We start from the raw sequence: 27,400 nt of genomic DNA on the forward strand, positions 1-27,400 counted from the left end.
ACCCTAATTCTACCTAATGCTGTTTCTAAGAAGCCAAACCATTTGTTGATGTGTGTCAGGAAGAATTATTTTCTTTTTTCATTGATTTCCAAAACTTTGAAGGACAATTGAATAAAAATAAAATGACATATTCTGGGTTGGTGGTTAGAACGGGATGTTTGATTGATGGAGAGATTGCTTTAGGATCAAATCTGACACTGAGCTGTCTTTCTCCTGGATAATATTGATCATCATTACATTACATTGAACTATATGCTGTCTCCTGCAGAAAAATGCTGTAAGGAAATTCCTGAAGATCATTTGACAACTCAGATGGCCAATTTGAAATTTAACAGAATTTATCAGTTGATATTATAAACTAACTATCACCAGATTCATGCACCATAGCTGACGTGCAGCTAGCTAACATGATCTTTCTTGCTGCTGTTATTGCTAGAAAAAAAAAAAGAATAGGAATAACCCAACTTTAACCCTGACTGTAACCAGTCAGCTTCATCCTCTGATGGTGCAAAGTGACTGATAATGAACTTCTACAATACGGCCAAAATGGACCAGTTAATTAGCACACACACCAACATAATGATGACTGCAGTTCACTTACAGTTTCGGGAATTTAATACAACTGGTTGCCTTTGAATAAGATGAGGCACAAGATGCTTTCTACTTTCACTTTATCCTGATCTAATACTAACACCATACATAATTTATATTCACAGTTCAAGTAAAAGCACCAAATGTGGGTAAAATGTAACTCCATGCTGTAATCACTTACCGTTGCCTGCCATGTTTGGGTTGTACTGCGCAGAGTTTCTAATGCTGCTGAAGTTCAGAAACTTTCTGTTGCTTTGCTTTATGCAGTTTCAGAAATAGTTTCAGTACTGAACCACACCCCCTCATGCCGTTAGATTGGTTAGACCAGTTTTAATCGCTATGAATGAAAGCAAACTCAGTTCTAAACAAGAGCTAGCATGTTTTTCATTTGCTGATCATATATTAGGTATAATTACCTACAACTAGAGTGTTACCAGGGATCCTGAGTTTCATCGGTACTCTAGCTTTTAGTAACTCAGAATTAGAATACTTTACTAATCCCTAAGGAAATGTAAGTCCCCATGTGTAGGTCTCATCCCCTCAATAATGCGCTGCATCAGTAGGTGTCATTTTCTGGATTAATAACTTCTTCAAGTTTAGTTTATATGGCTACTCTAACTTATCTGTCCCGTGTTTAACTGGGGTTCTAATCCTATGTTTGTATTTGTTCTAGCATCACTAAGAGTCATGTCTGTACCCTTTATCTATTAAACTGTTCCTAAACCTTGAATAATATTCTCATGTAAGAGTGTTAGTAATGAATGCGTTTTTAAAGGGCAGTTTGGCTTTGGCGGAGGCGGTTGCATCTTTCTCCCTCTCTCTCATCTTATTTTTCCTGCTTGGCTTCTCATGTCCTTGTCTAGTCTCATCTAACTTTAACCCTCATAGTCAAAGGAGTTTGCAAAGAAAAGCGTCTGGACTTCTTTAAGTTGCTTGAAGACGTTTCACCTCTCATCCAAGAAGCTTCTTCAGTTCTAAGGTCAAATGGCCGAGAGTCCCAGATTTAAACCCAGTGGGAGTATCCCCCCAAGGAGGGACAAAGGACCCCCTGGTGATCCTCTAATCACATGCGCCAAGGTGTGAAAGCGGGTGTGGGACCTAATCAGCCAAGGTTTCGGGTGAGCTCATTGTGAAACCTGGCCCCACCTTGTCATGTGAATTCCTGAGGTCAGATGGCCCAGGATGTGAGTGGGGGTTAAGTCGTCTGGGGAGGGAACTCAAAACTTGATTATAGATGGCAGACAGTTGGTGTCGTAAACCACCGCCTCTGTTCAAAGATGGTCGCTCACAGTGGACATAGATGGCTTCTTTCACTCCTCTTTCAAACCATCTGTCCTCTCTGTCCAATATGTGAACATTGGCATCCTCGAAAGAGTGACCTTTATCCTTAAGATGCAGATGGACTGCTGAGTCTTGTCCTGTGGAGGTGGCTCTTCTATGTTGTGCCATGCGCTTGTGAAGTGGCTGTTTGGTCTCTCCAATGTAGAGGTCTGGGCATTCCTCGCTGCACTGTACAGCATACACCACGTTGTTCAGTCTGTGTTTTGGAGTTTTGTCTTTCGGGTGAACCAGTTTCTGTCTGAGTGTGTTGCTGGGTCTGAAGTACACTGGGATGTCGTGCTTGGAGAAAACTCTCCTGAGTTTCTCTGATACACCGGCTACATAGGGGATGACAACGTTGTTGCGTCTGTCTTTCTTATCCTCCCTCGCTGGTGTCTGATCTTCTTTTCTGTGCCTCTTTGCTGACTTTATGAACGCCCAGTTAGGATAACCACATGTTTTCAGTGCTTCCTTTACATGTGTGTGTTCCTTCTTTATCCCTTCAGGCTTAGAGGGAACATGTTCTGCCCGGTGGTGTAGGGTCCTAATTACTCCAAGTTTGTGTTCCAGAGGGTGATGGGAGTCAAAGAGGAGGTACGTGTCCGTGTGTGTGGGCTTCCGGTAAACTTCAATGTTGAGGTTGCCATTCTCTTCAATGTGCACAGCGCAGTCCAGGAAAGGCAAACAGTAATCCTTTGTGTCTTCCCTGGTGAACTTGATGTTTTTATCCACGGCGTTAATGTGCGCAGTGAAGGATTCCACTTCCTGTGTCTTGATTTTGACCCAGGTGTCATCTACATATCTGTACCAGTGGCTGGGTACTCTCCCTTTAAAAGAGCCAAGAGCCTTTCTTTCCACTTCCTCCATGTAAAGGTTGGCTACAATAGGTGACACAGGGGAGCCCATGGCACAGCCATGTTTTTGTCTGTAGAAGCCTTCGTTGTATTTGAAGTATGTTGTGGTAAGGCAGAGGTCTAACAGAGTGCAAATCTGATCGGGTGTGAAGTTGGTCCTGTCTTCCAAGGAGCTGTCTTCTTGTAGTCGTTTTCTGACAGTCTCCACTGCTTCCGTGGTGGGTATGCAAGTGAAGAGAGAGACTACATCAAAGGACACCATGGTTTCATCTGGATCCAGGGTAAGTTTCTGGACCTTGTCGGTGAAGTCGGTGGAGTTCTTGATGTGGTGTGGGGTGTTCCCCACGAGAGGTGCAAGGATGGTAGCAAGGTGTTTCGCAATGTTATAAGTGACTGAGGTTTATGCTACTGACTATGGGTCTGAGTGGGACCCCTTCCTTGTGGATTTTAGGAAGTCCATAAATGCAGGGTATGGCATCCCCTGGATAAAGGCGGTGATATGTGAGGCGGTCAGTGATTTTGTCCTTTTCAAGGTCTTGAAGGCAAGCTATAACTTTCTTTTTGTAGCTGCTTGTGGGGTCTCGTTTTAAAGCTTCGTAGGTGTTGTTGTCACTGAGGAGAGTAGTGAGCTTTGTGTGGTAATCCGTTGTGTTTAGGACCACGGTGCACCTTCCCTTATCCGCTGGTAATATAGTGATGTTGTGGTCTTTGCTCAGGGAAGCAACGGCCTTCTTTTCTTGTAGTGTGAGGTTAGACGGAGGGACTTTCGCACTGGAGAGGGTGGCTGAGACTTTCATCCTGATTTGCTCTGCTTCTGTCTGTGATAATTTATTAATCCGTATGGCCGTTTCTGTGGCTGTGATGAGGTCCACTATGGGCAACTGTTGCGGAGAAATGGCGAAATTGAGTCCTTTGGCTAAAACCCTCTTTTCAGGTTCAGTGAGATTCCGGTCTGAAAAGTTCTTTACCCATTTCTCCCGACTGTCTTCAGGTGTGTTTTCTTCTCTGGGTTGTGTGGTTTCAGACTGAGGAGTGTGGGTTTTTGAAAGCAAGGTGTGAAATTTCCTGCGTTGTCTTTCTTTTCCTTGAGAGTGTTGGGCCCGCTGAGCCTTGTCCACAAACTTGTGAACCTCTTCTAAGATTGGAGAGGGTAGAAGGGTTTCCACTTCCTGCAGAGTCTGGCTGATCTTGATCTGGAGAGCATCTATAGTGAAATGGACCTGTCTTATCCTTTCACTTAAAAGGTGATTCTGTGCTCTCTGTAGAATCAAGTCTGCTCTGTGTCCTCTGACAGTGGATCCAAGGCGCAAGCTCTTAGGAACAACTCTGCTTTGTCTGCATCTTAGGTTGAAACGAAGGTGGTTCCTATAATCCGCCAGTTTCCTTGATTCCCTTTCATACTCCCGTACCAGTTGAAGGGTGTTCCTCCCAAAATGTACGGCAATATGTCTGTGGAGGTTCTCATTCATCCAGGTCATCGTAGTCAAAGGAGTTTGCAAAGAAAAGCGTCTGGACTTCTTTAAGTTGCTTGAAGACGTTTCACCTCTCATCCGAGAAGCTTCTTCTTCAGACCCAGCAACACACTGGGCAACACAACAGACAGAAACTGGTTCACCCGAAAGACAAAACTCCAAAACACAGACTGAACAACGTGGTGTATGCTGTACAGTGCAGCGAGGAATGCCCAGACCTCTACATTGGAGAGACCAAACAGCCACTTCACAAGCGCATGGCACAACATAGAAGAGCCACCTCCACAGGACAAGACTCAGCAGTCCATCTGCATCTTAAGGATAAAGGTCACTCTTTCGAGGATGCCAATGTTCACATATTGGACAGAGAGGACAGATGGTTTGAAAGAGGAGTGAAAGAAGCCATCTATGTCCACTGTGAGCGACCATCTTTGAACAGAGGCGGTGGTTTACGACACCAACTGTCTGCCATCTATAATCAAGTTTTGAGTTCCCTCCCCAGACGACTTAACGCCCACTCACATCCTGGGCCATCTGACCTCAGGAATTCACATGACAAGGTGGGGCCAGGTTTCACAATGAGCTCACCCGAAACCTTGGCTGATTAGGTCCCACACCCGCTTTCACACCTTGGCGCATGTGATTAGAGGATCACCAGGGGGTCCTTTGTCCCTCCTTGGGGGGATACTCCCACTGGGTTTAAATCTGGGACTCTCGGCCATTTGACCTTAGAACTGAAGAAGCTTCTCGGATGAGAGATGAAACGTCTTCAAGCAACTTAAAGAAGTCCAGACGCTTTTCTTTGCAAACTCCTTTGACTACGATGACCTGGATGAATGAGAACCTTCACAGACATTTTAACCCTCATAGAGACTCTCGGTCTTGTTCTCTAAAACCTAAAGAATATAGATTTGATCAACTGGTCCCTCAATGCAGGATCATGAGAAGACATAGTATACATTTTCACTGCTATGCAGATGACACCCAGCTCTATCTGTCCATGAAGCCAGATAACACACACCAATTAGTTAAGCTGCAGGAACGTCTTAAAGACATAAAGACCTGGATGGCCGCTAACTTTCTGCTTCTTAATTCAGATAAAACTGAGGTTATTGTACTCAGCCCTGAAAATCTTAAAAATATATGGGGCGCCGTTTGTAAAGTGAAACATGCTGAAATTAACGGCAACATTTTTCCACATTTAGCTCAAAACCTTACAAAAACATGTTTTTTCGAGTCTTTTTTTTTTTTACAACATTTAGTAAAATATTTGTAACTTTTCATATTTAAAACACAATTTTAAATGTTAAATCTAAATGTTAAATGTTAAATCTAAATGTTAAATGTGAAATCTAATTAGATTTAACTAAATATCTAGCTAACATGCAAATTTATTGTACGGATCAATGGAAATACCAAAATAAAAGCTTTACGAAAACCTCCGGTGCAAAGGTGTGCTGGTAGTGGTCAGATTGTGTCTGCTCTCCCCCTCACTTCTCACCGCCATTAGCTGCTTCACTTCTTGCCTACGAGCATGTCCAGCGATTTGGCTGGACATGTGCTGCAGCGATTGTTAATATAATTCATTAATTATTTTTATTTAAACCAAACACTGATATTATGAGGCGTGCGTATAATAGCATTGTGTGTTTTTTCTAAAAATGTTTTCTGTTGTATTAATTATGTTTCTCTTTCTTTGAGTTACCCGATTTTGGGCGGTGGCTGTTTCCTGTGTGGGCAAAAGGCGTAGCTGAGGACTCTGAGAACAAAATGCCTGCTCAGCAGGACCAACCATGTGCTTATCAGGAACAAGGTTGTTTTAGGTTTACTTATGCTATTCTGTGCTTAGTTTGTATTGGTTTGTTTTTTTCTTCTCCCTATTGTGTGTAAATGGTTTGGCCAAACCACCATTAAAGCTACCCTCCTGTGTCTTTGTAAGTAGGTTAGTTTGTGAGTTAAGTTGTGTCCACTTTGTTTAAGTTTCTGGAAATTACTTTTTGTAGTTATATTTAGTTGACCTCTTTTATGGGCCCGCTAGTTATGTTTTTGAATTTTGTCTTTTGAACTTTGAGGGTTAAAATAAAGAAAACACTTTTCGAAGACATTTTTTCATGTCCTCTATGCCTTGGCTGCTTGGTCCCTCACAACTGGTGTCAGAAGTGGGATCTTTCAGTTGAGGACACAGTTTTGCTTTTTGTTCTTTTTGAGGTTTTTTACCCCCAGAAACAAGAAAAAAGCATTGGGGAGGAAAGGTCTAATAACTGTTCAGTAGAAGGAAGCTGATGTGGAGGAGGAAATTGGAGTCTCTGAAATGGTCGGGAGTGCAGAGGATGAAGAAAGGGAGACAACTCTGTCAGATCTGATATCAATACTGCAAGCTCAAATGGGTCAACAGGAGGCTCGGGAAGCAAGGCAAGAGGAGGTAATTGCACACCAAGAACAAAAATTCAAAGCATTGCAACATCAGTTCCAGCTTTTACAGTTGGAGGTGCAGTCCTGGACATCACCAGTGCCTGAGCTACCATTAGCTACCACAGAGTCACCAGAGTCAAGGGAGCTACCTCACATTTGTAGTTCTCCTCAAGCTCAAGCTGAATCCAGTGAGTCATTATCATGTCAGTTTCCATTCCATGAACCCAGACTGGAAAAGTTAACTGATAGTGATGATATTGAGCATTTTCGGACTACATTTGAACGCATTGCCTTAGCATATCGTGGGGAAAAAACAGACTGGGTTTTTCGATTAATATCACTGCTAATGGGTAAGGCAAGAGGGGCATACGTTCATATGGATATTGATGACTCTCTCAGTTATGACAAAGTAAAAGCTGCAGTTTTGTCCAAGTATGATGTTAACCCTGAGACCTACAGGCAAAGATTCTATAGACTTGAAGTCAGGCTTGATGAGAACCCTAAGGAGTTGCATGCTCGACTTAAAGATTGGTACGAAAAGTGGATTCAGCCAAAAGGTAAAACTAGCCAAGAAATTGGTGAAATAATCATCCTTGAACAATATTTGAGAATGTTGTCCCCTGAGCTACAGGTTTGGATACGAGAGCACAATTCGTCTTCTGTGTTTGTAGCTGCCAGGAGGAAAGGACAACCCTGGACTTGTAATACAAATAAAATGCCAAAGGAAGGCCCCAAATCAGCCCAGATGTATCATCAAAGGCCATTGTCAGCTGATAAAACTCCTGTGGGTGAGAACCAGTTTGCTGGCAGACCATTAAAAAATTCAAAAAGGATCTTTTGTTACCAATGTAACAAAAGCCAATGTCCCTAAAAACTTCAGCTAAGATGGTTCAAATGTGTTTCATGCCATGTTCACATGCTGAACATGGGCTCCATTGTGACCAGACTGTTAAAATGATACAAACTGAAGCTAATGGAACAACTTTAAGAGCTTTACTTGATTCTGGCAGTTGTCATACACTTATACACAGAGATTTTGTGCCACCCAATATTGTCCGTGTCAGTGATACATCCCCATTTGTTGTGTGCATGGAGACGAGAAGATGTACTCAACAGCTGACATGTACATTAAGGTGAATGGACAGGCTTACCTTTTAAATGTTGGGGTGGTTGATAACTTTCCTTATTCAGCTGTTTTGGGATGAGATTTTCCAGTGCTTTTTGATTTGTTGGAGTCGGACCAGAATCATAAACGCAATGTGGCTGTTACTAGAGCTCAAGCTCAAAAGTCTAGTGAAAATTCAGAAGTTTTTGGTGCCTTGTGTAACACTGGTGGTGCTACTTCTTGCCTTCTTTGCATGTACTACGGCAGTGTAGTTACCTTTAACCACAGTACGAGGACAGAAGGGAGATATGGGCCAGATCAGACAGGTTCTAGATTCGTAGGAGCCAAGGGTGTATGACAACAGAGGACTTGTACACAGTAGGTATAGAAAACACAATTGCATTTATTAGCAATTATTAAAATTTAGCAGGTTGTGCACAATTAACAAAGGTAGAGCGCGCTTTTGAAAACAAAATAAAATAAAATAAACCCCACAAATGGTCGACCCAAGGATATATTGTCTTTTGTGTCCTTTTTTAAAGTCAGTTTCAGTCTGTCAATGTTCAATAGTCACTCAGTGTGTTTGTAACCCGACTGGTTACAATCTACCAGTTCATCCGGCTCTTTGGGCTGGGCTCGCCATCCAGTACTGGAAAAGGGATCCTCGATCCTTCTCAGGTCCTCAAAACCAATCCAAATAAGCAAAGGAAAAAAACCTGACCATGTGAAGCAACAAATGCTACACGGGGCTTCACAGTGATCACGCTGGCTCACGGCCTCTGGAATACAGTATCACTCTTATTATTCTCACCGAAAACAGGACTTTTACTATCCAGCTAGCTTCTTCACCGTACGGGTAACCGGATCTTTCACCGTCTGTGTCTCTGGCGTTTTTGACTGGCACACGCAGGCACACACAGGTGTCTGAGCAGCGCACACAGACTGGGGGAGGGTCAGTCCGGCCAATGATTGGTTGCTCAGTGGATCTAACAAACACGCTCCACAGGACTAAGTCCTGCCCCCACACCATTTATATATTACATATACATACGTACATATTAATTAAACTTATGTTTACATGCTTTTTATCAGTATTTATTATATTTAACTGTTTTTTATCAATATTTATTACCATTATGAAATTATTATTTTAATCAAAAGAGTATTAATATTTATGCTTTTAATCCCGTTTTTAACACTGGGTTACACTATCCCCCCTTAGAATCATGCAAGTCCCTTTGCATGGAATAGCTAAACGGTAATGACAGGGGAACCAGCATTCATGGGGATGACCACAGAATCTTGTTCTGTCAAGGCATTGGTAAAAGCCTGGCTTAGACCTTGAAACAGGGACTGGGCAATGGAAATGAGGGGATTTCCCAACTGAATATATTGTAGTCGTTCTGGTTGGGTTCTTGTTCTCTCTGAGCGCCTTATAGCCGCTGCGGCTTCACTCTCAGTATTTGACTGACTTGAGTTGGCTTGATTATCATTTAAGTTGTCTTCTTCCACTGGCCCACCACAGGTAGGTCCATCGGGTAAGTTAGTGTCACTCTCGCTTTCATTGTCAGTGTTTGAGTGTTCCACCTTGGTTTCACTCTCCTCTAGGCTTCCACATCCAAGTGGATTTCCACATTCAGGTAAGTTGTCACATCCGGTTAAATTGTCACCTCCAGACAAGTTGTCATGTTCAGGTAAGTTGTCACGTCCAGGCAAGTTGTCATGTTCATGTAAGTTGTCTCCTCTAGGCACGTTAGTTTCAGCATGATTGTGATCATTAGGGTGTGTCTTTGGCTGGGGAATCTCATAGACTCGAGTGACCTTTATGGGCTCTTGAATAGGTTCCTCTCTGAACCAACAGACATCCTCATCCTCCAGTTCTGAATGATCACATTCCTCATGTTGTTTAGGTGATTGTCTTGTTTTTGGTTTGCGTACATGAGTTGGTTGGACAGGTTTCTCCTCAACAGGGGCAAGAAAACCACAAGGGAGCAAGAGATCGCGGTGGACTGTGCAGACTGGGCCCTCTTTCGTTAGGGGTTTTATACTGTAGACGGGCAAGTCACCTGCTTGGTTCACCACAACGTGAATATCAGTCTCCCACTTGTCGGCTAGCTTGTGCTTGCCTCTGAGACGGACTGCACGCACCAAAACTCTGTCACCTGGCTCTAGTTTTGAGGGTTTCACTCGCATATCAAACCTTGTTTTGTTTCTTTCTGCTATTTTGTTAGCATGGTCTGTTGCTAGTTTGTAGGTCTCTTGTAGAGTTGCCTTTAGTTTTGTTATGTACTGAGAATGCGACTTGAAACTTTTGTTGTTAAAGGGCAGCCCAAATGCTAGATCGACTGGCAATCTTGGCTGACGGCCAAACATCAACTCATATGGGGCAAAACCAGTTGTATCATTTTTCGTACATTGTACGCATGAACGAGTGGTTTGACATAGTTGTGCCACTGAGTTTTGTCCTTTTCCTCAAGAGTACCTAGCATACTTAGTAATGTTCTATTGAAACGTTCTACCGGGTTCCCTCTGGGGTGATAGGGTGTTGTCCGGATTTTGCGAATGCCCATGATCTTGCAAAGCTCTTGGATAATGTGGGACTCGAAGTCGGGACCTTGATCGCTATGCAATCGTTCGGGTATCCCGTAGTGGACTATGAAGTTGTCCCAAAGGGCTTTTGCAACGGTCTGAGCTTTCTGATTGCTGGTAGGGATGGCTAATGAATATTTCGTGAAATGATCAGTTAATACAAGCACATCCTTCACATTACTTTGATCAGGCTCAATGGACAGGAAGTCCATGCAGACTAATTCGAGGGGTCTGCTGGATTTGATATTCACAAGTGGAGCTGCTTTTTCTGGAGGAGTTTTACGTCTTACACAGCAGTTACATGTTTTGACCCTATGTTCTATATATGCTGCCATGCGAGGCCAATAGAACCTTGTTCGGGCAAGATCTAAGGTATGCTCAGTGCCTAAGTGGCCCATGTCACAGTGGAGGCTTTGGAAAACTGAGTCACGGAGCTGTTCAGGTAAGACAAGCTGGTAAGTAACATCTCCTCCATCTTGGCGAGTTCGGTACAGGATGTTATTGTGCATCGCCAATCGATTGAGCTCTCGGAGTAGAAGGTTGATGTCAGGAAGTTCAGCTCGCACAGTTGGTGGGACCTTCTCTCCAGTTTCAATTTGTGCAATGACTTCCCTCAGACAAGGGTCTGTTCTTTGTTCGTTTGTGATCTGTTCAGGGGACATATGGGGTATAACAGGAAGACCACCACAGTCATTTTCATTGACAAAGTCACCTGGAATGGCAGCTGCAGAAATGGCTAGCGAGTGAACCAAAGGGATGGTGTCATTTTGAGAGCTGCATACAAGGTGTTTCTCACAAATAGCAGACACTACTTCAGGACTTAAACTACTGTCAGGTAGGGACAGGTGAGTCTGTGTGAACTGCTGTATGCGGTCGAGCTCTTTTTGGGACACTGCGTCGTTAAGCAACTCGCCATGTGGCCGTCTAGAAAGGCCATCTGCATCTGAGTTAAGCTTGCCTGCTCTGTACTGGAGCTTAAAGCTAAACGTTGACAGGGCAGCTAGCCATCTGTAACTCATGGCATCCATCTTAGCAGTAGTTAATATGTACGTCAGAGGATTACTGTCTGTTACGACAGTAAACTGATTTCCATATAAGTAATCTGCAAACTTTTCCGTCACTGCCCACTTCAAGGCTAAGAACTCTAACTTATGGGCGGGATAACGAGATTCACTCCTAGACAACCCACGGCTTGCATAAGCTATCACCCTGGTCTGGCCATTCTGCTCTTGATAGAGCGCGGCGCCAAGCCCTGTAGTGCTGGCGTCGGTATGGAGTGTATATGGCAGTTTAGGGTCAGCAAAACCCAATACAGGCGCAGTACTGAGCTTTTCAATGATGGTTTTGAAAGCAAGATCACAAGAGGGAGTCCATCGCTCGCCGAAAGGTGTCTTGGGGTCATGGTACTTTACAGACTTGGCTTTAGGCTTTGTGCTTTTGCGCAAAGGAGGGTAGCCTGATGTCAGGTCAGTGAGGGGCTTAACGATACTCGAATAGTTCTTAATGAACCGCCTGTAGTACCCTGAAAAGCCTAGGAATGAACGGAGCTGTTTAAGATCACGGGGCACAGGCCAGGTACTTAAGGCTTCCACCTTTTCAGGGTCAGTCTCCACTCCCTTGCTGGACACAATATGCCCAAGATATCTGACAGAAGTTTGGAAAAACTTGCATTTCTTGGGGGAGAGTTTGAGCCCATATTCTTTCAGGCGATCAAGAACTTTCATTAAGCGAGCCTCATGTTCTTCAAGTGTCTTGGAGAATACAATGATGTCATCAAGAAACACGATCACTTCACGCAGGTTCATGTCACCCATACATTTCTCCATGAGTCGCTGGAACGTGCTGGGGGCGTTTGTAATGCCTTGGGGCATTCTATTAAATTCCCAAAAGCCGATGGGACATACGAACGCCGTCTTGGGTTTGTCCAGCTCCTCCATCTCAATTTGGTAGTACCCCGATTTTAAATCCAGGACAGAGAACCATTGCGACCCGATCAAGGTGGAGAACGTTTCTTCCAAATTGGGGAGAGCGTAAGCATCTTTTATAGTCTGTGCGTTAAGCTTTCTGTAGTCGATACAGAGGCGGACTTCACCATTTTTCTTCCGCACGACTACAATGGGTGAAGAGAAAGGGGAGGTAGATTCCCTGATCACGCCAGCTTCTTGCAGTTCTTTGAGGTGCTTACGGACTGCTTCCAGGTCGTTCGGATGGATGGGACGCGCTCTATGCTTGAACGGTGTTTCATCTGACAATCTGATTGCGTGTTTCACTTGATCCGTTTTTCCAAAGTCGAGATCATTTTGTGCAAACACTTCGGGCATTTGGCTTAGCTTTTCGGTTATGCGCTCCTTCCATTCAGCGCTAATAGGGGAAGAGTCAAAGTTATATGTTACATTTGACTTCTGCTCAGTTCGGGATCTTTGAGTTCTCACTGAGTGCTCTTGAGATAGAACTCTTTGATATGCACTGACTTCTCCGATGACACAATTTAGAGGGATTGTCACATCATGTTCGGATTCATTGGTGAGTATAACTGGAACAAGGTAAGGTGCTCGTTCAGGTAGGTCGATGAGACAAGGCTTCACAAGGATGTCACCAGGTAAGGCTGACATTCGTGGATACTCCAACAAGACGGACTTTTCACCGTTACCGGCTGACACAGCTACAGCACCATCTAGAACAACAGTTTGGCCTGCTGGAATCAACTGTGGCTCTTTGTTGTGCATCGTCACTAAACCAAGACTACTGTCTTTGGACTGTTTGTGACGTGACTCAAGAACTTTTAGAACTGCCCTATAGCCATATGGCAGGTTCAGCTGCAGTTCATGGCATGCGTCAGAGTACAGCTCATAAAGTACATCTAATGTGTTTGTCCCAATTAGCACTAAGGACTGAGAAGCTGTGCGCACATCGGGGACAACTAAAGCAAGTGTCGGCATTTCAGCTTCAATGCCAAGGAATTCTCTTGGGAAAGTGACATGCAGTTCAATGTAGCCTAAGTAAGGCACAGACTGACCGTTGGCACCTTCAACTTCTAAAAGTTTAAACAATGGCTTAATCTCATGAGAGGACAAATGCTGATGATAGTAGGACTCGGGGACTGTAGTCACCTGGGAACCAGTATCTAGCAAACAACTCACTGTGTGACCATTAACTTTCACTTGTGCAGTACTCTTTGTACCAATTAGACCTTTAGGAAGGTCAAAGGAATCCGTTCTTGTGTGTGACTTTAGGCTGGCACGCTTTTTAGGTGAAGCTTTTTGTTTAACCTGGGTGGGACGGGTTAACAAAGCATCAGCCTCCATTTGTCCCGCAACGGAGGCAGAATTTAGTTTAAAGAAAGCTGGTCATTCTGCCTGTCCCATATCTGCCTTCTCACTCTTAGTTCCTTTCGTTTTGCAAGTACAAGGGCAGGATTTGGCTCTGATTCACAAGTGGCTACTATATGTCCATCCTCCCCACAGCGGAAGCAATACCAGGGCTTGGGCCTAGTACTGGGGAGGCTGGGTGGAGGTGAGTTTTCAGGTTTGGCATGGTCAGGTTTTTTATTTTCAGGTTTCCTTGTTCGAACTGTCTTCATTGTTGCTTGTTTCTTTGGCTTCACGACGGCAGCTAATTGGCTTTTTAGATCGGCAACTTGTTTTTTCAGCTCCTCCAGACTATCTGACTCTGCATGACGAACATCTGCATTTGTTTCAGTGACTGTCTGTTCATGAGACACTGCTTTTGGTTTTGTGGCGCTAAAGTGTTTCTTCATTCGCGTGCTTTTAACTTCTTGTCGGTTTTCTGCAGTACGCAGGAGAAGCAATAGCTCCGCATAAGTGGGTGGCTCCTTATGCTTTAGCTCCAACTGCAACTCCGTTAGCAAGTTATCATCCCAGCAGCCTCTGTAAAACTGTTTAAGAAGCTGCTTATTCACTTCATGTGGTTCAAGCCCACCTCTGCGCACGGTGTGATTGAGCGCCACCTGCAAACGAAGGAGATAAGCAGAGGGCTTTTCACCGTGATCTTGGAGGGTGTTCATAAAGCGTACAAACAGTTCCTCACCATCTTCGACGGTGCCAAAAGCTGAATCCAGAAGTTTAAGATAGTCTGCAGGAGTGGCTTCTGGCCCAAGAGGGTGAATGACATCAGAAGCGGGAGCAAGGAGACTTTCAAGAATCTTACGAGTTTTTTCCAACTCAGACAAAGAAGCATCTTCCATCAACAAGTCAACGTGAGAGCGCCATGTTTCATAGTCAGCTTCGCTGTAAGGTCTGGGCATCTTGCCAGAAAAAGCTCTGAGTCTTAATGTAGAGTGAGCATGTGATGTCTTCTCAACACTCTTGACAACATGCTCAACTACTATTTTCTGAACCTCTGGTGGGTTGAGGTCAGTTGGGCTCAACATTTGAGGTGTCACGTTTGGTCTCATGGGGCTTTGGAATGGGCCCTGAATGGGTTCAGGAGGGTGAGGCAGTTCAGTTAAGACTGAAGGTGAGGCTCCAAGTTGTGTGGATCCTACCACAGGGCAAGTCTGATCAGCAGTATCATTTTCGGGGTTTATCTCAGCTGTCTCAGCAGCTTCAATGGTCTTCCCTATTGTGGACATGGCCTCCCGCAACACTTCTTCGAAATCCTTCCCACTTAACTTGGCTAAACCTTTCAGATTGCTAATGTAAGCCTCAGTAACACTGCCCCCTACGGTCTTAGTATAGACGTCAGTTAAGGCTCGAATGCGGTAACTGACATCTGGATTGTCAGTGGACTGTAAGAGGTAAGGCAGCTTAGGTGCTAATATTTCAACGGCTGCACCGGACTCGGACTCTACAATCTGACTTTTGTGGAATGCAGAAGAGTCATCATCGACAGCGAGTACTCTACGAATAGTACCATGTTGCTCCAGAAACTCAAATACCTCTTTGTCTTTCTCTCTATCTGTAACACCGCTAACAATAATGGCATTTGGTACTTTAACGGCATACTTCTCGACAAAATCCATTTTCACAGTATGTGAGCGTCTGATCAAAGGTCAAAGAGGATTCCAATGTTGTCACACAACACTCTAGGCTCCTGGCTGGCTCGCCACTTTTTTTCTTATGTAACACTGGTGGTGCTACTTCTTGCCTTCTTTGCATGTACTACGGCAGTGTAGTTACCTTTAACCACAGTACGAGGACAGAAGGGAGATATGGGCCAGATCAGACAGGTTCTAGATTCGTAGGAGCCAAGGGTGTATGACAACAGAGGACTTGTACACAGTAGGTATAGAAAACACAATTGCATTTATTAGCAATTATTAAAATTTAGCAGGTTGTGCACAATTAACAAAGGTAGAGCGCGCTTTTGAAAACAAAATAAAATAAAATAAACCCCACAAATGGTCGACCCAAGGATATATTGTCTTTTGTGTCCTTTTTTAAAGTCAGTTTCAGTCTGTCAATGTTCAATAGTCACTCAGTGTGTTTGTAACCCGACTGGTTACAATCTACCAGTTCATCCGGCTCTTTGGGCTGGGCTCGCCATCCAGTACTGGAAAAGGGATCCTCGATCCTTCTCAGGTCCTCAAAACCAATCCAAATAAGCAAAGGAAAAAAACCTGACCATGTGAAGCAACAAATGCTACACGGGGCTTCACAGTGATCACGCTGGCTCACGGCCTCTGGAATACAGTATCACTCTTATTATTCTCACCGAAAACAGGACTTTTACTATCCAGCTAGCTTCTTCACCGTACGGGTAACCGGATCTTTCACCGTCTGTGTCTCTGGCGTTTTTGACTGGCACACGCAGGCACACACAGGTGTCTGAGCAGCGCACACAGACTGGGGGAGGGTCAGTCCGGCCAATGATTGGTTGCTCAGTGGATCTAACAAACACGCTCCACAGGACTAAGTCCTGCCCCCACACCATTTATATATTACATATACATACGTACATATTAATTAAACTTATGTTTACATGCTTTTTATCAGTATTTATTATATTTAACTGTTTTTTATCAATATTTATTACCATTATGAAATTATTATTTTAATCAAAAGAGTATTAATATTTATGCTTTTAATCCCGTTTTTAACACTGGGTTACACTTGCCATTTGTTAATGAGGACTGGGAAGCTGCATCTGGGATGCCTCATAAAAGTCACAGACAGAGGAGATGGGAAAAGTTCCAGCATGTTATACAAGCAATAGACAAGGACCAAGTAGAGGAGACAGGCATTAATAGAAGTATGTCCTGCAAAATGGCCCTTGCCATCAAGTGGGTCTTTGATTCCTTCAGGTATTACCTTCTTGGAAGAGAATTCACCCTGGAGACAGATCACAGTGCACTTCAGTGGATGGAAAAAGATGAAAGATAAGAACAGAAGGATCACAAGATGGTACCTTGCACTGCAACCTTTCCGGTTTATCATCAAGCACATTCCTAGCCGACTTCCTCTCTTGCTGTACCAGCGAGACTCCTGAAGAGGGGTTGTGTGTGATGGTATCAGCCACACATGGGTAAATCAAGTCCATTTGTTCACTTTATTAGTTTGGTTTGCAGTTATTTTAGTAATATAATTTATTAATCATTTTTATTTAAACCGAACACTGATATTATGAGGCGCACGCATAATAGCATTATGTGTTTTTTCTAAAAATGTTTTGTTATATTAATTATGTTTCTCTTTCTTTGAGTTACCTGGTTTTGGGTGGTGGCTGTTTCCTGTCTGGGCAAAAGGCGTGGCTGAGGACTCTGAGAACAATTCAATTCAACTGACATGAATTGATTCAGGTGTGTTGACCCAGGGTGATATCTAAAACCTGCAGGACATGGCCCCTGAGGACTGGAGTTGGACACCACTGGATTAGGTGTTCTTTATTATCAGCTGAAAATGTAGAGGATGTTACCTGTCTAATTTGGCTTCATACATGCATGTTGGTTGTGCAGCTCTCTGTTATGAGCTTATCCAAATTCCTCAATGAACATAGGTGTAAAATGGGTCTGTGATGACCTGACAGGTGTTTTAGTGCCTAAGTCAAACCAGAAACAGTTAAATCAAATACTTAAACAAAATGAAACTGAACTTATCTTTTTTTTTTTTATGTTTATTTGTGTTTTTCAAACCAACAACTGAATAAAAATAAAAATCAATGAAAAGGTAGGTACAGGTATGAATATCTGCGGTGTGGTTATGCTACTCAAAGACAGCCATGTAGTTTTCAGTGGGTGAACCTGTTAAGTGTCAGTTTTATATCATGAGGCTCAAATACAATGATTAGAGTTTTCTAATGTATGAATTTAGTTGCCATGACACTGACTGATACTGTTTCCTCCACTAAGATCACAGAGTGGCTTTCACTGAATAAATCACGATATTACACATTTTGTCCTGCTTTGTTCAGTTTCACGTCTGGCACTGTTTTGTTGGGTTTCCCATAGTTTTCGTTGGGCGTCTTCAGCTTGTCTTTGATGCTGTTCCTGTAATGTTATCAACATGTCTTGAAGCTGCCTTTGCCTCTCTGCACTCTCTGCCCTTTCCTCCTCTCTCTCTTTCCGCTCCTTCTCTCTCTCATTCTGTAATTGTTCAGTGATTTTCTTCATCTCTTTCTCATATTTCTCCTGGATTTTCTTCTCCAGTTCTTCTCTTTCTCTGCGTATTTGCTCCTCTTTCTCTTTCAGGACTCGTTGTTTCTCCTCCTCGATTTCTCTCTCAGCCTCTTGGAACATCTCATTGGTATAGTGGCTTCCTCCGCTGTTCTGAACTATACTTCTGATCTTCATGAGCAACTCGGTGACCTGAGCTCGGTCCTTCTTCTTGTTATTGAAGACATGGTACTGGCCATTACATCTGCCCACGAGTTCCTGCAGCTCTAAGTTTTCCCCCAAGAACTCCTCTATAGGCATGTCCTCAAGAAGATCCCCACCAGTAAAGAGAACCATGCTGTATTTGTCTGCTGCCTGGCCAAAGGCTTCTTGAATTTTCTGAACCGTCAGCATTTCCTCTTCAGTGTATCTGCCCAACCTGATGACCACCAGAAAGATGTGAGGTCCAGGAGAAGCATAACTGATGCATTGGGAAAAATCTTTAGCTGCTTTATCCATGCCGAAGGTGGTGTCAAAGAGGCCTGGGGTGTCAATGACTGCAACCTTCTGCCCATCCACCACAGCTTCAGCTTTAGAACAGTGAACAGTTATCGAGTTAAAACTGAACTTAGATTGAAAGAAGTCTCGTCCCAGAATGGTGTTTCCTGTGGCGCTCTTCCCACTGCCGGTCTTCCCCACCATTACAATCCTCAAAACTTCATCATTTCTCCTGATGGGCTCTGTGGACAAACATCTGCATTTTAGAGAGTTCTATAACTCTGAAGAATGAAACCAGATCATGTTATAGGTATATTTCTTTTTGATATAACTGTGGCAATGAATGGTAAAAAAATCCCCAAAATATTTACATCGATCCATTCAAATACTTTGTTCTGTATATCCTAGTCTAATAGGTATAAGTGAACAGATTATGCAGTACCCAAACTTATCTAAGACTCAGAAACAAAATCAATCAATCAATCAATAAAATCCAACACTCTACCATATCCACCTGAGAACCAGCTTGTTCATTCATGTCCATAACTTATTTGAGCTACTCTACTAATTCCTGATGTCCTAAATGGAGGACAGTCTGGGTGGCCACTTATAGTTCCAATGAGGAAGGAAATCACCAAAAAAAAAAAAAAAAATTCAATGGGAAGATTCTTTTTTCCTTGGTTCTCAGGAGGATATATTTGTATGTATTAAAGATATGTTTATTGCCAACATGTGAAAAGATTGGAACCCTAATTCTACCTAATGCTGTTTCTAAGAAGCCAAACCATTTGTTGATGTGTGTCAGGAAGAATTATTTTCTTTTTTCATTGATTTCCAAAACTTTGAAGGACAATTGAATAAAAATAAAATGACATATTCTGGGTTGGTGGTTAGAACGGGATGTTTGATTGATGGAGAGATTGCTTTAGGATCAAATCTGACACGGAGCTGTCTTTCTCCTGGATAATATTAGCTAATATTGATCAACATTACATTACATTGAACTATATGCTGTCTCATGCAGAAAAATGCTGTAAGGAAATTCCTGAAGATCATTTGACAACTCAGATGGCCAATTTGAAATTTAACAGAATTTATCAGTTGATATTATAAACTAACTATCACCAGATTCATGCACCATAGCTGACGTGCAGCTAGCTAACATGATTTTTCTTACTGCTGTTATTGCTAGAAAAAAAAAAAGAATAGGAATAACCCAACTTTAACACTGACTGTAACCAGTCAGCTTCATCCTCTGATGGTGCAAAGTGACTGATAATAAACTTCTACAATTAGAGATGGACCGATCCGATATTAGGTATCGGTATCAGTCCGATACTGACGTAAATTACTGGATCGGATATCGGAGAGAAATAAAAAATGTAATCCGATCCATTAAATATCAAAAAAGCACCTCACAAAACTTGCGACACGGAGTAACTCGGCTCATAACCGTAGCACATCGGAGCAGTGTGCTCACGTGATAGAGCGGCTGTGTGTATTTGTAGCCTCGCTAGCAATCCACATTTCATCTCCGAGGAAGTTATCCCAGAGAGAAGTAAAGCAAGTGTGTAAGTTCATCTCTGAATGTTTGTAAAGCATACCCACGCTACGTTAAGCTTAACAACCGATATATGGAGCGACTGCCTCTCTCTCCCTCTCCTGCTGCTACAATCGTGAAACTTATTAATGATCAGCTGATCGGCTTTTCTGTCCCGAGTCTGTCTCTCTTCTTTGTTTTTGGCCCACTTTGCACCAGAAAGAGGAAACCAGCGGCTGAACAACAGCAGCACGTTTAACCTTGATAAGCTGTCATTAGAATTTATTTAATATTACTTTCTAGACCAGGATCCTTTTCTACGTAGCTGACGGCTGGTAACTGTGCAGGGGCGGATCTAGCAAAGTTTAGCCAGGGGGGCCGATAGGGCATGAACAGGGAAAAGGGGGCACAAAGACATACTTTTCTTTCTTATTCTCATTTAAAATGTCTAGCTTTTAATAAATAATTATCTGAATCTTACACCCAAAGTTTTAATCTGATGTAAAATGTATAGAAGTCCATTACTGTATATAGTAACTGTTAAGTCTAATATACCCTAGTAAGCTATACTACTTTTTCCTTTGGAAAGATACCATCTGTGCAGTCTGCAATTCTGTTGAAGAAAGATGTTGAATCTATTTAATTATTCTTGAAAAATAATTTATTTCTGTGCATTTTTTTTTCACACTGCATCAAATTAAAGTTGATTACGTCAACTAAGCATCATGAGGTGGAGGGTGGGGGGTGGTTCCCTAATTTTTTTTGCTGGGAGTTTGCAACCCTATTAGTTAGGTTGCTTAATATTTCTGCTAAGTACTCTTTAAAATACCAGAATAGGGAGGATGGTGTAGGTTTAAGTTTATTAGATTGATCAGTGTTGCTGAACTATGAAATATTTTGGGTGCAGTGTATTTTTTACATACAGGTATAACAGAATAGCTTTAGTGTTGTTGTTTATTTAAACTTGAGTATGAACTTATACAAAATGCAGCAAGATATTAAAAAAACAGTTTTATTGATTAAAAAACACACTATATCGGATTCATATCGGTATCGGCAGATATCCAAATTTATGATATCGGTATCGGACATAAAAAAGTGGTATCGTGCCATCTCTATCTACAATACGGCCAAACTGGACCAGTTAATTAGCACACACACCAACATAATGATGACTGCAGTTCACTTACAGTTTCGGGAATTTAATACAACTGGTTGCCTTTGAATAAGATGAGGCACAAGATGCTTTCTACTTTCACTTTATCCTGATTTAATACGAACACCATACATAATTTATATTCACAGTTCAAGTTAAAGCACCAAATGTGGGTAACTCCATGCTGTAATCACTTACTGTTGCCTGCCATGTTTGGGTTGTACTGTGCAGAGTTTCTAATGCTGCTGAAGTTCAGAAACTTTCTGTTGCTTTGCTTTATGCAGTTTCAGAAATAGTTTCAGTACTGAGCCACACCCCCTCATGATGTTAGATTGGTTAGACCAGTTTTAATCGCTATGAATGAAAGCAAACTCAGTTCTAAACAAGAGCTAGCATGTTTTTCATTTGTTGATCATATATTAGGTATAATTACCTACAACTAGAGTGTTACCAGGAATCCTGAGTTTCATCGGTACTCTAGCTTTTAGTAACTCAGAATTAGAATACTTTACTAATCCCTAAGGAAATGTAAGTCCCCATGTGTAGGTCTCATCCCCTCAATAATGCGCTGCATCAGTAGGTGTCATTTTCTGGATTAATAACTTCTTCAAGTTTAGTTTATATGGCTACTCTAACTTATCTGTCCCGTGTCTAACTGGGGTTCTAATCCTATGTTTGTATTTGTTCTAGCATCACTAAGAGTCATGTCTGTACCCTTTATCTATTAAACTGTTCCTAAACCTTGAATAATATTCTCATGTAAGAGTGTTAGTAATGAATGCGTTTTTAAAGGGCAGTTTGGCTTTGGCGGAGGCGGTTGCATCTTTCTCCCTCTCTCTCTCATCTTATTTTTCCTGCTTGGCTTCTCATGTCCTTGTCTAGTCTCATCTAACTTTAACCCTCATAGAGACTCTCGGTCTTGTTCTCTAAAACCTAAAGAATATAGATTTGATCAACTGGTCCCTCAATGCAATTGACACCCTTCTCTCAATGAGAAGCCTGGGTTTGGGAGTGCCCGATTGTCCTGGAGAAACATTTCCTGCCGGATACACGGTGGATGGGTGGCAGCATTGGCGCGTTGTGTGCCTGGCGGGACTGTCAATTGAGGATATAGAAGATTTATACCTATTTGGAACCATAATAACAGGGTTCTTGCTGATCGGAGCTGGCTCGGCCCTGGCTTATTGAAGATTAAAGAAAGCCATTACGGTTGTTCAAAACCCCACAAGTCTGGCTGCTGTGAATGAAGCAATGGGAAGGGCTGTGAGTACTCAGACTGTGCTTATTGAACACAATATGGAAGAGATCTTGGAGAAGCTCACGGCTCTTCAACGGGAAATTGACAGACCTGGTGACCAGTGATGGACATTAGATCAGCTGTGAAATTGGATGCATCATTTCTTTAATGTGGCTACCCACATCGCTGCTAGAAGGCCTCAAGGCCGAGGCTGGCTCAAACAACAAATTCTTCTCCCTGATAACGGGACTATGTTTTATCTCTCTGCGCTACACCCTTCAAGACCACCTGGGTTGGCTGGAGGACTGTTTACTTTCACTTGTCCGGGTGAAAGTGTACTCTCTCAGCTGAACTCAGGATACACATGCACAAACACAGATATACACTCAGGCAACTGCAAGTGACAAATAAAGGCTCATCATCATTTAATGATCTCCTGTCTAATGTTTACATGTGGCCTATTCCCCATTATGTGTGTTCTTTTCCTACTGGGAGAGGAACACAACGGGTGGAGCCCAGGGCTTTAAACTTAGTTTGTTGGGAGCATTACTGATGCAGATATCATGGATAGTTAAGTGATAGTTCTTCCCCTCTTAGTCTGTAGATAGTAGGTAGTTTTCCAGGTTCTCAAATTTCGAAGGCAATATGAATCTGGTATCAGTCACAGTCCATGTACTGAAGGTTTCTCCTGGCAGCTAAATTCTTGTTGTTATGGTACTGCCACATTCCCCTGGGAGTTCTTCATGGACATCCACACTGGGAACATCTAAAGACATACCTAATGTTTATGATCCTCATTTTAAAGAGTACATGAAGGTGCCGCTCAGTGAGCCTCAATCATAAGACTTCTGGATGACTGTAAGATAACAGTTTATCACCTGTTTCACTTTGGCCACAGAGCCAAAGACTAGAAAATATAATAACGCATATCTTGCCTTTGGCTTCACCTACACAATGGAGATACCAAGGCAGGTCTCCCCGACAGAATTTGTTTCCCCTGCGTCAGGAGCACGCACTGAGCTGTCCGAATCACGGACAAACAGTATCCCACATTCTTTATTTTTAGTTCACAAACACTTCTTATAATTAAATTTTGGCAATGTTAGCCCTTTATACAGTTAAGTTACAGTGGGATACAAATAATATCTGGCTGATCTTGCCACAATTTGTTCCCCTTGTCTAAATCACAAACAGAATCCCACAGCTGTGTATTTTTGTAAACTCATTTTGCACAGAAAGACATTTTTTGAAAAATGTATTGATAGCAATATTGAATATTCTTACACAGTAAAAAACACAAAAACAAAAAGATGGTTTGTTTATTGGTTTATTTTATTGCAACCTGTAAGTTATTGCAGTTTATTTGCAATAAATAGGAGGGCCTAGCAAAAAAAAAGTTTGGGAACCACTGTTTTAGTGCCTAAGTCAAACCAGAAACAGTTAAATCAAACACTAAAACAAAATGAAACTAAACTTCTGTTTTTATGTTTATTTGTGTTTTTCAAACCAACAACTGAATAAAAATGAAAAGTCAATGGAAACTTTGGTACAGGTATGAATATTTGCAGTGTGGTTATGCTGCTCAAAGACAACCATGTAGTTTTCAGTGGTTGAACCTGTTAAGTGTCAATTTTATATCATGAGGCTCAAATACAATGATTAGAGTTTTCTAATGTGTGAATTTAGTTGTCATGACACTGACTGACACTATTTCCTCCACTAAGACCACAGAGTGGCTTTCACCAAATAAATCACATCAAGAAACATTTTCTCCCTCCTTTAGGAGACCTTTCAGCTTCCCGTCTGGCCTTTTGTAGTTGGGCTTCCCATAGTCTTCGTTGGGCCTCTGCAGCTTCTCTTTGATGCTGTTCTTCTAATCTTCTCATCATGTTTAATCTCTCTATCTCATTCTGGAGTTGTTCAGTGATTTTCTTCATCTCTTTCTCATACGTTTCCTGCATTTTCTTCTCCAGTTCTTCTCTTTCTCTGCGTATTTGCTCCTCTTTCTCTTTCAGGACTTGTTGTTTCTCCTCCTCAATTTCTCTCTCAGCCTCTTGGAACATCTCATTGGTATAGTGGCTTCCTCCATTCTTCTGAACTATACTTCTGATCTTCATGAGCAACTCGGTGACCTGAGCTCGATCCTTCTTCTTGTTATTGAAGACATGGTACTGGCCATTACATCTGGCCACGAGTTCCTGCAGCTCTAAGTTTTCCCCCAAGAACTCCTCTATAGACGTGTCCTCAAGTTGATCCCCACCAGTAAAAAGAACCATGCTGTATTTGTCTGCTGCCTGGCCAAAGGCTTCTTGAATTTTCTGAACCGTCAGCATTTCCTCTTCAGTGTATCTACCCAACTTGATGACCACCAGAAAGATGTGAGGTCCAGGAGAAGCATAACTGATGCATTGGGAAAAATCTTTAGCTGCTTTATCCATGCCGAAGGTGGTGTCAAAGAGGCCTGGGGTGTCAATGACTGCAACCTTCTGCCCATCCACCACAGCTTCAGCTTTAGAACAGTGAACAGTTATCGACTTAGAACTGAACCTCGATGTGAAGACGTCTCCTCCCAGAATGGTGTTTCCTGTGGCGCTCTTCCCACTGCCCGTCTTTCCCACCATTACAATCCTCAAAACTTCATCATTTCTCCTGATGGGCTCTGTGGACAAACATCTGCATTTTAGAGAGTTCTATAACTCTGAAGAATGAAACCAGATCATGTTATAGGTATATTTCTTTTTGATATAACTGTGGCAATGAATGGTAAAAACCCCCAAAATATTTACATCGATCCATTCAAATACTTTGTTCTGTATATCCTAGTCTAATAGGTATAAGTGAACAGATTATGCAGTACCCGAACTTATCTAAGACCCAGAAACAAAATCAATCAATCAATCAATAAAATCCAACACTGTGCCATATCCACCTGAGAACCAGCCTGTTCATTCATGTCCATAACTTATTTGAGCTACTCTACTAATTCCTGATGTCCTAAATGGAGGACAGTCTGGGTGGCCACTTTTAGCTCCAACGAGGAAGGAAATCACCAAAAAAAAAAGATTCAATGGGAAGATTCTAGTGATGGGATTTCCGGCTCTTTTTAGAGAACCAGCTCTTTCGGCTCGGCTCATTAAAAAGAGCCGGCTCTTCAGGTTGTTTTGTTGCTTTAATTAATTTATTATTTACAATAATATAAAATTATGCACAAAAGGAATTACTAATGTAAAAAAAGTGGTTTTATTTATATATGTTTATATATAAATATTAACGGTGGCCCCTAGAGACAAAGCACGTACAAACTCCAAAAAGCACGTACAAACTTCAAAGCACAGCTACTTAGATCACTTAAATTACACAACTGAAAGCATACTTGTATGGTTTGTGTATTTATACACAAACACTCATATATATTCAAATAATTTTTAAAAAAAGTTCATTTACCTGTTACTACCACACACCAAATCCAGTTGTTGGTACTTGCTGGCTTGTGTAGCCACTAGGTAACAAAAGCTCAACACTGCGTCTAGCATCCTGGAGCACTTCTGTTGTGTTTTGAAGTTTGTACGTGCTTTGTCTCTAGGGGCCACCGTAAATATACTTTCATTTATTCACTCCACATAAAATGTAATAAATAAATCATATAATACAAAAATGAACTATTCACAGTTCAACTTTTAACTATTTAAATTTTCAGCTTCTTCCTTTTAAACAAATTTAAAGTGAAGCAACACAAAACACTGCAAACCACAACACAATTAAATATAAATGAAAATATGAAAACAAAAGAAGATGCACATTCTCTGTCATATGGGCCTGCATGAATAAACTTTCTGAATCCTTTATCATCCGCAACTGAAAATAGTTGTGGATGATTACTATACCCTTCTAATGTGACGTTGTTGTCCCTGGCTCTCTTTCTCTGTCTCTCCCTAGTGTAACTACCGGCCCTCCCCCCTAATTCCCAGCGCAAAGCACAAGGCTCGCATGCGGAGTGAAGCGGAAAAAAACTGCGAGAGAGAGAGGGTGAGAGAAAGAAAAAAAAAAACCACGGCTCGCGTAGTTCATGTCAAAGATCCGGCTCTAAGAGCCATTTCGTTCGCGACCGACACATCACTAGAAGATTATTTTTTCTTTGGTTCTCAGGAGGATATATTTGTATGCATTAAAGATATGTTTATTGCCAACATGTGAAAAGATTGGAACCCTAATTCTACCTAATGCTGTTTCTAAGAAGCCAAACCATTTGTTGATGTGTGTCAGGAAGAATTATTTTCTTTTTTCATTGATTTCCAAAACTTTGAAGGACAATTGAATAAAAATAAAATGACATATTCTGGGTTGGTGGTTAGAACAGGATGTTTGATTGATGGAGAGATTGCTTTAGGATCAAATCTGACACGGAGCTGTCTTTCTCCTGGATAATATTAGCTAATATTGATCAACATTACATTACATTGAACTATATGTTGTCTCATGCAGAAAAATGCTGTAAGGAAATTCCTGAAGATCATTTGACAACTCAGATGGCCAATTTGAAATTTAACAGAATTTATCAGTTGATATTATGAACTAACCATCACCAGATTCATGCACCATAGCTAACATGCAGCTAGCTAACATGATTTTTCTTACTGCTGTTATTGCTAGAAAAAAAAAAAGAATAGGAATAACCCAACTTTAACCCCGACTGTAACCAGTCAGCTTCATCCTCTGATGGTGCAAAGTGACTGATAATGAATTTTACAATACGACCAAAATGGACTGGTTAACTAGCACACACACCAACATAATGATTACTGCAGTTCACTTACAGTTTCTGGAATTTAATACAACTGGTTGCCTTTGAATAAGATGAGGCACAAGATGCTTTCTGCTTTCACTTTGTCCTGATCTAATACTAACACCATACATAATTTATATTCACAGTTCAAGTTAAAGCACCAAATGTGGGTAACTCCATGCTGTAATCACTTACCGTTGCTTGCCATGTTTGGGTTGTACTGTGCAGAGTTTCTAATGCTGCTGAAGTTCAGAAACTTTCTGCTGCTTTGCTTTATGCAGTTTCAGAAATAGT

At 41.9% G+C, this 27,400-nt stretch overlaps 2 protein-coding genes across 2 annotated transcripts; both read right to left on the reverse strand.

Annotated features, from left to right (window-relative positions):
- Positions 1-17,503: 17,503 nt before the first annotated feature.
- On the reverse strand, positions 17,504-21,395 carry LOC112842689 (GTPase IMAP family member 7-like). Its single transcript, XM_025899846.1, has 3 exons — positions 21,285-21,395; positions 17,718-18,632; positions 17,504-17,541 (listed from the first exon to the last, which is right to left on the reverse strand). The coding sequence occupies exons 1-3, from the start codon at positions 21,295-21,297 to the stop codon at positions 17,504-17,506; spliced, it is 966 nt and encodes a 321-aa protein (XP_025755631.1). The 5' UTR covers positions 21,298-21,395.
- Positions 21,396-23,646: 2,251 nt separating this feature from the next.
- Positions 23,647-27,384, reverse strand: LOC100701290 (GTPase IMAP family member 7-like). The gene is made up of 2 exons (XM_003448807.3): positions 27,302-27,384; positions 23,647-24,982 (listed from the first exon to the last, which is right to left on the reverse strand). The coding sequence occupies exons 1-2, from the start codon at positions 27,312-27,314 to the stop codon at positions 24,075-24,077; spliced, it is 921 nt and encodes a 306-aa protein (XP_003448855.2). The 5' UTR covers positions 27,315-27,384; the 3' UTR covers positions 23,647-24,074.
- Between the last annotated feature and the right edge of the window lie 16 nt (positions 27,385-27,400).

Source organism: Oreochromis niloticus, linkage group LG17 (assembly GCF_001858045.2).
Source record: "Oreochromis niloticus isolate F11D_XX linkage group LG17, O_niloticus_UMD_NMBU, whole genome shotgun sequence".
In the NCBI taxonomy this organism is placed as follows: Eukaryota; Metazoa; Chordata; class Actinopteri; order Cichliformes; family Cichlidae; genus Oreochromis; species Oreochromis niloticus.

What these genes read in the sequence shown, in the direction of transcription:
- LOC112842689 (XM_025899846.1), bottom strand. An exon ending in CCAACAAAACAGTGCCAGAC is followed by an intron (nt 17,542 to 17,717) that starts GTGAAACTGAAC and finishes GACACTTAACAG; the next exon opens with GTTCACCCACTGAAAACTAC.